The sequence below is a fragment of the Salvelinus alpinus genome, chromosome 8 (genome assembly GCF_045679555.1).
Source record: "Salvelinus alpinus chromosome 8, SLU_Salpinus.1, whole genome shotgun sequence".
In the NCBI taxonomy this organism is placed as follows: domain Eukaryota; kingdom Metazoa; phylum Chordata; class Actinopteri; order Salmoniformes; family Salmonidae; genus Salvelinus; species Salvelinus alpinus.
Window position 1 is genome coordinate 55,107,780 of NC_092093.1, and position 14,550 is coordinate 55,122,329.

Consider the following 14,550-nt stretch of genomic DNA (forward strand, 5'->3'; position numbering starts at 1 on the left):
ACCCCTCTAATCTCCATATGACCAGTCAACAGGATGGTACCCCTGTAATCTCCATACCACCAGTCAACAGGATGGTACCCCTCTAATCTCCATATGACCAGTCAACAGGATGGTTCCTCTGTAATCTCCATACCACCAGTCAACAGGATGGTACCCCTGTAATCTCCATACCACCAGTCAACGGGATGTGCCCCTGTAATCTCCATACCACCAGTCAACAGGATGGTTCCTCTGTAATCTCCATACGACCAGTCAACAGGATGGTTCCTCTGTAATCTCCATACGACCAGTCAACAGGATGGTGCCCCTGTAATCTCCATACCACCAGGCAACAGGATGGTACACCTCTAATCTCCATACCACCAGGCAACAGGATGGTACCCCTCTAATCTCCATATGACCAGTCAACAGGATGGTGCCCCTCTAATCTCCATACCACCAGGCAACAGGATGGTACCCCTCTAATCTCCATATGACCAGTCAACAGGATGGTGCCCCTGTAATCTCCATACCACCAGTCAACAGGATGGTTCCTCTGTAATCTCCATACGACCAGTCAACAGGATGGTTCCTCTGTAATCTCCACACGACCAGTCAACAGGATGGTACCCCTCTAATCTCCATATGACCAGTCAACAGGATGGTGCCCCTCTAATCTCCATACCACCAGGCAACAGGATGGTACCCCTCTAATCTCCATATGACCAGTCAACAGGATGGTGCCCCTGTAATCTCCATACCACCAGTCAACAGGATGGTTCCTCTGTAATCTCCATACCACCAGGCAACAGGATGGTACCCCTCTAATCTCCATATGACCAGTCAACAGGATGGTGCCCCTCTAATCTCCATATGACCAGTCAACAGGATGGTACCCCTCTAATCTCCATATGACCAGTCAACAGGATGGTGCCCCTCTAATCTCCATATGACCAGTCAACAGGATGGTTCCTCTGTAATCTCCATATGACCAGGCAACAGGATGGTACCCCTGTAATCTCCATATGACCAGACAACAGGATGGTGCCCCTCTAATCTCCATATGACCAGTCAACAGGATGGTTCCTCTGTAATCTCCATACGACCAGTCAACAGGATGGTACCCCTGTAATCTCCATACCACCAGTCAACAGGATGGTACCCCTCTAATCTCCATATGACCAGTCAACAGGATGGTACCCCTGTAATCTCCATACCACCAGTCAACAGGATGGTACCCCTCTAATCTCCATATGACCAGTCAACAGGATGGTTCCTCTGTAATCTCCATACCACCAGTCAACAGGATGGTACCCCTGTAATCTCCATACCACCAGTCAACGGGATGTGCCCCTGTAATCTCCATACCACCAGTCAACAGGATGGTTCCTCTGTAATCTCCATACGACCAGTCAACAGGATGGTTCCTCTGTAATCTCCATACGACCAGTCAACAGGATGGTGCCCCTGTAATCTCCATACCACCAGGCAACAGGATGGTACACCTCTAATCTCCATACCACCAGGCAACAGGATGGTACCCCTCTAATCTCCATATGACCAGTCAACAGGATGGTGCCCCTCTAATCTCCATACCACCAGGCAACAGGATGGTACCCCTCTAATCTCCATATGACCAGTCAACAGGATGGTGCCCCTGTAATCTCCATACCACCAGTCAACAGGATGGTTCCTCTGTAATCTCCATACGACCAGTCAACAGGATGGTTCCTCTGTAATCTCCACACGACCAGTCAACAGGATGGTACCCCTGTAATCTCCATATGACCAGTCAACAGGATGGTGCCCCTCTAATCTCCATACCACCAGGCAACAGGATGGTACCCCTCTAATCTCCATATGACCAGTCAACAGGATGGTGCCCCTGTAATCTCCATACCACCAGTCAACAGGATGGTTCCTCTGTAATCTCCATACCACCAGGCAACAGGATGGTACCCCTCTAATCTCCATATGACCAGTCAACAGGATGGTGCCCCTCTAATCTCCATATGACCAGTCAACAGGATGGTACCCCTCTAATCTCCATATGACCAGTCAACAGGATGGTGCCCCTCTAATCTCCATATGACCAGTCAACAGGATGGTTCCTCTGTAATCTCCATATGACCAGGCAACAGGATGGTACCCCTGTAATCTCCATACGACCAGTCAACAGGATGGTGCCCCTCTAATCTCCATATGACCAGTCAACAGGATGGTACCCCTCTAATCTCCATATGACCAGTCAACAGGATGGTGCCCCTGTAATCTCCATACCACCAGTCAACAGGATGGTTCCTCTGTAATCTCCATACGACCAGTCAACAGGATGGTTCCTCTGTAATCTCCATACGACCAGTCAACAGGATGGTGCCCCTGTAATCTCCATACCACCAGGCAACAGGATGGTACACCTCTAATCTCCATACCACCAGGCAGCAGGATGGTACCCCTCTAATCTCCATATGACCAGTCAACAGGATGGTGCCCCTCTAATCTCCATACCACCAGGCAACAGGATGGTACCCCTCTAATCTCCATATGACCAGTCAACAGGATGGTGCCCCTCTAATCTCCATATGACCAGTCAACAGGATGGTGCCCCTCTAATCTCCATATGACCAATCAACAGGATGGTACCCCTCTAATCTCCATATGACCAGTCAACAGGATGGTGCCCCTCTAATCTCCATACCACCAGGCAACAGGATGGTACCCCTCTAATCTCCATATTACCAGTCAACAGGATGGTACCCCTCTAATCTCCATATGACCAGTTAACAGGATGGTGCCCCTCTAATCTCCATATGACCAGTCAACAGGATGGTGCCCCTGTAATCTCCATACCACCAGTCAACAGGATGGTTCCTCTGTAATCTCCATACGACCAGTCAACAGGATGGTGCCCCTCTAATCTCCATATGACCAGTCAACAGGATGGTGCCCCGCTAATCTCCATATGACCAGTCAACAGGATGGTTCCTCTGTAATCTCCATACGACCAGTCAACAGGATGGTACCCCTGTAATCTCCATACCACCAGTCAACAGGATGGTACCCCTCTAATCTCCATATGACCAGTCAACAGGATGGTACCCCTGTAATCTCCATACCACCAGTCAACAGGATGGTACCCCTCTAATCTCCATATGACCAGTCAACAGGATGGTTCCTCTGTAATCTCCATACCACCAGTCAACAGGATGGTACCCCTGTAATCTCCATACCACCAGTCAACAGGATGTGCCCCTGTAATCTCCATATGACCAGTCAACAGGATGTTCCCCTCTAATCTCCATACCACCAGGCAACAGGATGGTACCCCTCTAATCTCCATATTACCAGTCAACAGGATGTTCCCCTGTAATCTCCATATGACCAGTCAACAGGATGGTACCCCTCTAATCTCCATATGACCAGTCAACAGGATGGTACCCCTCTAATCTCCATATGACCAGTCAACAGGATGGTACCCCTCTAATCTCCATATGACCAGTCAACAGGATGGTACCCCTGTAATCTCCATACGACCAGTCAACAGGATGGTGCCCCTCTAATCTCCATACGACCAGTCAACAGGATGGTGCCCCTCTAATCTCCATACGACCTGGCTGGGGAGTGTATTTATGTAGCGGACACAGAGACCCAGGCCCCAGGGGTGTGGCACTCAGGGCCCACTGACAGTGCTCAGCGCTGGCGTAGCTACACAGCACCGCAGGTTTCTCAGTACTTTGGAGATCCCTATCCCCTTTGCCTCTAGCCCTGTTTGTCTTCCATAGTGTGACTGTAGCCGGGCCCCCCCCTCACGATGCTTGTCACCCCAGCTTTTGAACCCCTCAGGGAGGAAGGCTCTCCTTACGCTGGCCCCTGGGACTCCTTCAAAGGAAATGAGAGACAGAATTTGTTTGTCTGAAACTTGGTGTCTTCATCATCCATCTCCAATGAAAAATAATACATGGAATACTTGGGATTGTTTTCAAACATTCTCTACAAGGGCCTAGCATGAAACGTTTCTGTGGCTTTTTAGGGTCTGATTACTGCTGAGCTGCAATTCAAAAGTAAATACTGTATGTTTTCTGATAATCTTGACATGCTGGTTATCATCATTACTGAACAACATGATACCTTACAGTCAACAGACAAAGATACAGAAATATATCATACACATAGAGAAGTCAAAGAGAGTTCATAGAGAGGTCATAGAGACGTCACAGAGAGGTCATAGATAGGTCAAAGAGAGGTCATAGAGAGGTCAAAGAAAGGTCATGGAGAGGTCAAAGAGATGTCAAAGAGATGTCAGAGAGGTCAAAGAGAGGTCATAGAGAGGTCGAGAGATGAGATTATGTTTGAGTCTGTAGCCCATGATGATGTCACGTCCTTCAGATCCCCCTAGTGTCCAATCAGATATTTTCTCTGACCCTGACTACAGCCTGGAAAATCAACGCTTTGAAACTTGACAAAGCTAATGTTGGGTGGCTTGTGGTGAAATGTAGCTTTGTGGACAGTGCTTGATGGGGATGAGTCCACAGGCGGGGAGTGTTCTGTTGAACTGTGTGTGTTTGTGTGGGTTCGCCGGCCGGGCTTTGATGGCGTCAAGCATGGGTCTGCTGGCACCATGCCAGACCAGGATGCAGCAAGCTGTGACACGGCTGGCCTCCAAGGTCAAATGCAAACAACATAAACTACAGTATATTGGCACACACACACACACACACACACACACACACACACACACACACACACACACACACACACACACACACACACACACACACACACACACACACACACACACACACACACACACACACACACACACACACACACACACACACACACACACACCTATCCCTTTCTCTCTCCTTCTTTCTCTGTGACCTCTAAACAACCTAGCGTACAGCCGTGGAAGCTGACCACCACACACATCAGTCACAGAGCCATCAGTCACAGAGCCATCAGTCACAGAGCCATCAGTCACAGAGCAATCAGTCACAGAGCCATCAGTCACAGAGCCATCAGTCACAGAGCCATCAGCCACAGAGCCATCAGTCACAGAGCCATCAGTCACAGAGCCTATAGTACACTGTTAGGAAAAAAATATGCTATCTAGAACCCAAAAGGGTTCATCGGCTGTTACCATAGGAGAACCCTTTGAATAACCATTTTTGATTCCAGGTAGAACCCTATTGGATTCCATGTAGAACCCTTTCCCCAGATGGTCCTATATGGAACCCAACATAATTAAACCTAGGGCTGTTACGGTGACCGTATTACCGCCACACCGGCGGTCACGAGTCATGAAAGTAATCAAATTCAACTTGACTGTTTAGTCAGGGTAATTAGGCTTCTCCAAGCTCTGATGCTGCTGCTGGTCATTAGTAGCCTACTGAACTTGCTAACTGCCTGGTACTCAGCACTCTATTGTCCCTCTAATCACTCTGACATAAATGTAAATATGATCTAAAATCTAATCAAAGACTTTATGACAGCCCATGAGCTCATGTTGCACAACATTTCTATAGGTTTTTCAATTGCGGGAGAATAGAGTGATGGCCACTAATAAAAAGAGGAGGATCCCATCAGCTTTTTATAGGCTAGGCCTACTATATTAATTTCTCAACTTTCCTAATATTAAGCACATTGCTTATCTTTACAACAGGAGTATAGCCTATAGCCTACCTGACTGGCATGAAAATGAACCACGGGGAAAAGCGTCCTCCATTTGCTATTTAAGTGCATAGATGACATGTATTTTTTCCCGCTGCCTCTGTTTCGATACAGGTGCATGATAATGGTCTATTTTAAATCAAAACAAATTTCACACATATATTATTTAGTATATGTAAAGACAAGATTACATTAAGAATAGTCTGATCTGTGACAATATTAGCCTATCACTTGTGAATAATTTATTATCACTTGTGAATGAGGCACAGCATAAGGCAAGAAACAACACATAGCTTTTTTTTGGCTACTTTTTCAAATCATAGTCCCACACCTCATATAGCCTAGCCCATAGGTCTAGATAAGGTTTGTATCACACTAAATTGGCCAAATAACTTCTTAAAATCAAGCACATTAATCCGCTTTACAACGGATGTAGAGCCTAACTGACATACATTTCATGTTTGGGGAAGATCATTTTCACCATAAAAATGCACCTTTATAATAAAAGCATTACATGCAAAACTGCATTAGCGGTCACTTTTGATAATGGTGTTTTCCCGCTAATGGAACATTTGCACGTATAGCCTACTTGTCACGGCTGTTGAAGGATGAGGACCAAAGTGCAGCGTGGTGAGCGTACATTTTACTTTATTTAAGAATGACGCCGACAAAAAACAATAAACCATACAAAACAAACCGTGAAGCTAAAGGCAATAGTGCCAACAAACAAAGACAACTTCCCACAAAGAACGGTGGGAAAAAAGCTACCTAAGTATGGTTCCCAATCAGAGACAGCGATAGACAGCTGTCCCTGATTGAGAACCATACCCGGCCAAAACATAGAAATAGAAAATCATAGAAACACAAAACATAGAATGCCCAACCCAACTCACGCCCTGACCAAACCAAAATAGAGACATAAAAAGGATCTCTAAGGTCAGGGCGTGACACTACTGCCATGTGTTCTTTGCTGTGCTTATAATGTGAAGATATAGCCTAATCGTTTATCAACATTTCAAGCTAAACGTTCTGATCTGTTGCGACGGTCTCATTGCATAAGAAAGGTTTTTTGATGCTAGTGGTTGTATTCATTTGGGATCTATCGCATCTCACAATTGTCCCAGACTATGTTTGTAATATTAATTTCTCGCACAGAATAGGTCGACTTTACTATTATGGGGTATAGTAGATTGACATAGACTAGTGCTTTTGTTGTTAGGCCTACTCATCTTGATGGCTGATAAAAAGTGAAGTGGACAGTTCTTCCAATATCTTCAATATGCACCTCGGAATTGGATAAGGACGCGCGCAGTTGCGTCCCCGATGTGTCTGTCTTCACTTGTAGCCTGTGAGAAAGATCCGATCACGTGATGGAGAGCCATGTGAGTGAGAAGTGCTTCGGAGCACGCAGCACGCATGGAGATGGGAATTAAAATGATTATATTCAGCCCAAGGGCACAACGGTCACTGGCTAGAAAAAGCATGGATTTTTTTAGGGGGCATTACGGCCACAGAAAGGGGATGCCACCAGGAAATTCGAGGCATTATCAATTATCATTGTCAAATTGTGAATGAGAGACTGATGAAGTGTGTACAGACTGCGCAAAAAAACAAAGCAGAGCTCATGCCTTTCAATCAACTTTTTTCAAATCATCATTAAAGTCTCATCATGCAGCCTTAGAATGTATTAAAAATCTAAACATACAGCCCAACGTTTGTATCACAACTAAAGTTGCATAAATACATCTAAATTAAGCATATAGGAGTACCGTTTCTTTGTTAACTGCTCAACACAGAATAGGAGCGTGTGCGCACTACCTTAAAATACTATAAAATAATGCCACGTAATTCTAAGCAAATCTGTCTGCTAAAAGAGTGTAGCCCACAGCCATATGGCATAGCCAGATCAGGACCTAACATAAGAACAACTCAGAGTATGCTATTGTGTTATTCTGAAATAGACTACATTTTCTTCATATCATGTTTTTATAGACCTATCTAAAATAAATAATGGATTTATTGTGAAGGTGTAGGCTATATTACATGGATTTATTAGACTTTTTAAAATGTAGATGTTCCAAAGGTCTGAATTAGTGGCTTGTAGGGTGTGTGTGGAAGCCAGGAGATGCTAAACCTGTTTATGTTAATTAATGGTCAATTACAGTGAGACCGGGAGTTATTTGCTTGACAATCACCGCCTGACAAAATTTCATGACCGCCACAGCCCTAGTTCTACCTGGAACCAGAAAGGGTTCTCCTACTGGGACGGCCGAAGAACCCCTTTTGGAAGAATTTTTTCTAAGAGTGTAGACCAAGGTCATCATCAACAACTAGTGAACAGACTCTCTGAACAGACTCTCTGAACAGACTCTCTGAACAGACCCCAGAGGTCTTGGTTTCCTCCGGCCCCATCCAGCCATGATCACTAGCATGGGACTAAACACTTAATTTCACAACCAACGCTCAAACAATTAACTGTAGAATATATTTAATATGGTTACGAGGCTGTTGGTTCCAGCTTGGGTTTTGAGGGAGTTACCCATAGGGTTATGTATGGATCACGAGGGAGGGGCCGTGAAAGCCAGTAACCCACTAACCACTGGGCTAGGGAGCAGGGTGGGGTGGACTCACTCCCTCCCTCCCTACACTACCCACGCCTGTATCCCTTCTCCCCTGACCTCCATGGGACACTCCAGAACTAATAAATCATATTAGCCTAGCTTGTGGTGCGTCATACAGGCTCACAGCTTGGAGTGATAGAGGACATGGGTTTGCAGGTGTCACGCCCTGACCATAGAGAGCCTTTTTATTTCTCTATTTGGTTAGGTCAGGGTGTGATTTGGGTGGGCATTCTAGTTTGTCTATTTCATTGTTGGCAGGTTATGGTTCCCAATCAGAGGCAGCTGTCTATCGTATCTGTTTTCCACCTGAGTTTGTGGGATCTTGTTTTTGCACAGTTACTAGGTAGCCTGCAGAACGTTCGTTTATCTTTTGTTGTTGTTTTGGTGTTCATCTAAATAAAGAAATATGTATGCTTACCACGCTGCGCCTTGGTCTCCTCATTCTAACGACGGATGTAACAGCAGGATGCCAGTTAACTGTTAGGACATTAGTGAGTTACACTCTGGTTGTCCAGATGACTCACTCAGACCCACCTGTAATTTTTATTTTTCAAGCTCACTCTCATTGCCATGTCCCAGTATGGTTTGGATCTTTGATACAGTACAGCTCGTTGTGTTGAACGTGGATATGTAACAAAAAGGTTCAGCAATGCAACAGAGCACTACAGATCCTTTTTGGATGTACGCAATTGTTGTGATATTTGTATATTGAGTTTGTCGGTACAGTATATTAGGTACCAGAACTATTCAAGGTCTGGTACAGCGTGCCCCTGTGTGGTTCAGTTTTTAAGAACTAACAATTCAAAGGTTGTGTTGTTACCTAGTAACTGTGGATTAATTTGCTTCAGGGATCACATACAAAAATGTATGCATGAGATCATTTTTATTTTATTTTAACTAGGCAAGTCAGTTAAGAACAAATTCTTATTTTCAATGACGGCCTAGGAACAGTGGGTTAACTGCCTTGTTCAGAACAACATATTTTTAACTTGTAAGCTCGCGGATTTGAGCTTGCAACTTTTCGGTTACTAGTCCAACGCTCTAACCACTAGACTACCTGCCGTCCCTGCATATATTGACATATATTGTTATTATATAATGATAATAATACATGTTGGGTAAGAGCGTCTGCTAGCCTCTGGATAAAAGGGTCTGCTAAATGATCAAAATGTAAAATAGTACAGTGACAGTCAGTGGCGGGACACCTTGGGCAGTTGGGGCCCATTTCAATTTAAACTAGAGGTCGACCGATTAATCGGAATGGCAGATTAATTAGGGCCGGTTTCAAGTTTTCATAAAAATCGGTAATCGGCATTTTTGGACACCAATCACGGCTGATTACATTGCACTCCACGAGGAGACTGCGTGGCAGGCTGACTCCCTGTTATGCGAGCGCAGCAAGGAGCCAAGGTAAGGTGCTAGCTAGCATTAAACGTATCTTATAAAAACAATCAATCTTAACATAATCACTAGTTAACTACACATGGTTGATGATATTACTAGTTTATCTAGCTTGTCCTGCGTTGCATATAATCGATGCTGTGCCTGTTAATTTATCATTGAATCATAGCCTACGTCACCAAACGGTTATTTAACAAGCGTATTCGCGAAAAAAGCACTGTCGTTGCACCAATGTGTACCTAACCATAAACCTCAACACCTTTCTTAAAATCAATACACAAGTATATATTTTTAAACCTGCATATTTAGTTAATATTGCCTGCTAACATGAATTTATTTTAACTAGGGGAATTGTGTCACTTCTCTTGCGCTCTGTGCCACAGAGTCAGGCTATACAGTGGGGAGAACAAGTATTTGATACACTGCCGATTTTGCAGGTTTTCCTACTTACAAACCATCTAGAGGTCTGTAATTTTTATCATAGGTACACTTCAACTATGAGAGACGGAATCTAAAACAAAAATCCAGAAAATCACATTGTATGATTTTTAAGTAATTAATTTGCATTTTATTGCATGACATAAGTATTTGATACATCAGAAAAGCAGAACTTAATATTTGGTACAGAAACCTTTGTTTGCAATTACAGAGATCATACGTTTCCTGTAGTTCTTGACTAGGTTTGCACACACTGCAGCAGGGATTTTGGCCCACTCCTCCCTACAGATCTTCTCCAGATCCTTCAGGTTTCGGGGCTGTCGCTGGGCAATACGGAGTTTCAGCTCCCTCCAAAGATTTTCTATTGGGTTCAGGTCTGGAGACTGGCTAGGCCACTCCAGGACCTTGAGATGCTTCTTACGGAGCCACTCCTTAGTTGCCATGGCTGTGTGCTTCGTGTCGTTGTCATGCTGGAAGACCCAGCCACGACCCATCTTCAATGCTCTTACTGAGGGAAGGAGGTTGTTGGCCAAGATCTCGCGATACATGGCCCCATCCATCCTCCCCTCAATACGGTGCAGTCGTCCTGTCCCCTTTGCAGAAAAGCATCCCCAAAGAATGATGTTTCCACCTCCATGCTTCACGGTTGGGATGGTGTTCTTGGGGTTGTACTCATACTTCTTCTTCCTCCAAACACGGCGAGTGGAGTTAGACCAAAAAGCTCTATTTTTGTCTCATCAGACCACATGACCTTCTCCCATTCCTCCTCTGGATCATCCAGATGGTCATTGGCAAACTTCAGACGGGCCTGGACATGCACTGGCTTAAGCAGGGGGACCTTGCGTGCGCTGCAGGATTTTAATCCATGACGGCGTAGTGTGTTACTAATGGTTTTCTTTGAGACTGTGGTCCCAGCTCTCTTCAGGTCATTGACCAGGTCCTGCCGTGTAGTTCTGGGCTGATCCCTCACCTTCCTCATGATCATTGATGCCCCACGAGGTGAAATCTTGCATGGAGCCCCAGACCGAGGGTGATTGACCGTCATCTTGAACTTCTTCCATTTTCTAATAATTGCGCCAACAGTTGTTTCCTTCTCACCAAGCTGCTTGCCTATTGTCCTGTAGCCCATCCCAGCCTTGTGCAGGTCTACAATTTTATCCCTGATGTCCTTACACAGCTCTCTGGTCTTGGCCATTGTGGAGAGGTTGGAATCTGTTTGATTGAGTGTGTGGACAGGTGTCTTTTATACAGGTAACGAGTTCAAACAGGTGCAGTTAATACAGGTAATGAGTGGAGAACAGGAGGGCTTCTTAAAGAAAAACTAACAGGTCTGTGAGAGCCGGAATTCTTACTGGTTGGTAGGTGATCAAATACTTATGTCATGCAATAAAATGCAAATTAATTATTTAAAAATCATACAATGTGATTTTCTGGATTTTTGTTTTAGATTCCGTCTCTCACAGTTGAAGTGTACCTATGATAAAAATTACAGACCTCTACATGCTTTGTAAGTAGGAAAACCTGCAAAATCGGCAGTGTATCAAATACTTGTTCTCCCCACTGTATGCAGCAGTTTGGGCCGCCTGGCTCGTTGCGAACTGTGTGAAGAGCAACTTCGCCAAACGTGGGATGACTTAACAAAAGCGCATTTGCGAAAAAAGCACAATCGTTGCACGAATGTACCTAACCATAAACATTCTTGCCTTTCTGTGTGTTATTATGTTATAATTAAGTCTATGATTTGATATTTGATAGAGCAGTCTGACTGAGCATTGGTAGGCAGTAGCAGGCTCGTAAGCATTCATTCAAACAGCACTTTTGTGCGTTTGCCAGCAGCTCTTCCCTGTGCTTCAAGCATTGAGCTGTTTATGACTTCAAGCCTATCAACTCCCGAGATTAGGCTGGTGTAACCGATGTGAAATGGCTAGCTAGTTAGCAGGGTGCGCGCTAATAGCGTTTCAATCGGTGACGTAACTCGCTCTGAGACCTTGAAGTAGTTGTTCCCCTTGCTCTGCAAGGGCCGCGGCTTTTGTGGAGCGATGGGTAACGATGCTTCGAGGGTGGCTGTTGTCGATGTGTTCCTGGTTCGAGCCCAGGTAGGGGCGAGGAGAGGGACGGAAGCTATACTGTTACACTGGCAATACTAAAGTGCCTATAAGAACATCCAATAGTCAAAGGTATATGAAATACAAATGGTATAGAGAGAAATAGTCTTATAATTCCTAAATACAACCTAAAACTTCTTACCTGGGAATATTGAAGACTCATGTTAAAAGAATCCACCAGCTTTCATTTGTTCTCATGTTCTGAGCAAGGAACTTAAACGTTAGCTTTTTTACATGGCACATATTGAACTTTTACTTTCTTCTCCAACACTTTGTTTTGCATTATTTAATCCAAATGAACATGTTTCATTATTTATTTGAGGCTAAATGTATTTTATTGATGTATTATATTAAGTTAAAATAAAAGTGTTCATTCAGTATTGTTGTAATTGTCCTTATTACAAATAAATAAATAAATAAGAAATCTGCCGATTAATCGGTATCAGCTTTTTTGGTCCTCCAATAATCGGTATTTGCATTGAAAAATCATAATTGATCGACCTCTAATTTAATACCCTGAAACACAGCAAAGTGCGCCCATGATAGTAGGTATAGTAACATACCTGTTGTTGAAGTTGGTACAGAAGGTATATTAACAGGTATATTATTAGGTATAGTAACATACCTGTTGTTGAAGTTGGTGCAGAAGGTATATTAACAGGTATAGCAGCTAGGTATAGTAACATACCTGTTGTTGAAGTTGGTACAGAAGGTATATTAACAGGTATATTATTAGGTATAGTAACATACCTGTTGTTGAAGTTGGTGCAGAAGGTATATTAACAGGTATAGCAGCTAGGTATAGTAACATACCTGTTGTTGAAGTTGGAGCAGAAGGTATATTAACAGGTATAGTAACATACCTGTTGTTGAAGTTGGTGCAGTAGCCCAGGTCCTTGCAGCCCAGCTGGCAGGGTTCCCTGACGTCGGCCAGACAGGTGACCAGGGGTTTCTCCACAGGGCTGTACTCACACATCTGGTCAAACTCCTGCCACGTTTGAGTTCCCCAGTTGGTGCTGATCTCCTGACACATATCCCTGTGGGGGACGAAACAGAGTTACTTTGAAAGAAAAAAGAAAAGCTGCACACCAACGTTTACACAGCAAGTTGTCCTTCTCAGGGCTTCATGACCAAACAGAGTTAAACATACAGACAGACAACACAAGCATGTAAAAGCATGTAAAAACATAAACTCGGCCTCCCAAGTGGCGCAGTGGTCTAAGATTCTGGGTTCGAGTCCAGGCTCTGTAGCAGAGGGAGACCCATGGGACGGCGCACAATTGGCCCATCTTCATCCGGGTTAGTGGAGGCTTTGGCCCGGCAGGGATGTTCTTGTCCCATCGCGCACTAGTGACTACTGTGGTGGGCCAGGAGAAGTGCACACTGACACGGTCGCCAGGTGTACGGTGTTTCCTCTGACACATCCAGGTTAAGTGGGCATTGTGTCAAGAAGCGGTGCGGCTAGGTTGGGTTGTTTTGGAGGACGAACGGCTCTCGACCTTCGCCTCTCCCGAGTCCGTTCGGGAGATACAGCAATGAGACAAGACCGATACCATGAAATTGGGGAGAAAAAGTAATTTAAAAAAAATAAAAAATAAAATGTTCAGAGACTTTCTATGTATTTTGATCAGGTGTCCTGGAAACCAACCCTATGAGTTACCTCCATACCATGGAAGACCCCATCTCCACTATACTGTATACTGTAATCAATTATACAGTGGGGAGAACAAGTATTTGATACACTGCCGATTTTGCAGGTTTTCCTACTTACAAAGCATGTAGAGGTCTGTAATTTTTATCATAGGTACACTTCAACTATGAGAGACGGAATCTAAAACGAAAATCCAGAAAATCACATTGTATGATTTTTAAGTAATTAATTTGCATTTTATTGCATGACATAAGTATTTGATACATCAGAAAAGCAGAACTTAATATTTGGTACAGATACCTTTGTTTGCAATTACAGAGATCATACGTTTCCTGTAGTTCTTGACTAGGTTTGCACACACTGCAGCAGGGATTTTGGCCCACTCCTCCCTACAGATCTTCTCCAGATCCTTCAGGTTTCGGGGCTGTCGCTGGGCAATACGGACTTTCAGCTCCTTCCAAAGATTTTCTATTGGGTTCAGGTCTGGAGACTGGCTAGGCCACTCCAGGACCTTGAGATGCTTCTTACGGAGCCACTCCTTAGTTGCCATGGCTGTGTGCTTCGTGTCGTTGTCATGCTGGAAGACCCAGCCACGACCCATCTTCAATGCTCTTACTGAGGGAAGGAGGTTGTTGGCCAAGATCTCGCGATACATGGCCCCATCCATCCTCCCCTCAATACGGTG

The 14,550-nt window shown here is 44.5% G+C and overlaps 1 protein-coding gene across 1 annotated transcript in view; it reads right to left on the reverse strand.

Moving 5' to 3' along the window:
* Positions 1-14,550, reverse strand: part of LOC139583297 (reversion-inducing cysteine-rich protein with Kazal motifs-like) — a 110,644-nt gene that overhangs the window by 29,072 nt on the left and 67,022 nt on the right. The window contains exon 10 of the mRNA XM_071414207.1: positions 13,078-13,251. Coding sequence (XP_071270308.1) covers positions 13,078-13,251 — 174 coding nt within the window. The remainder of the gene's footprint in view (positions 1-13,077; positions 13,252-14,550) is intronic.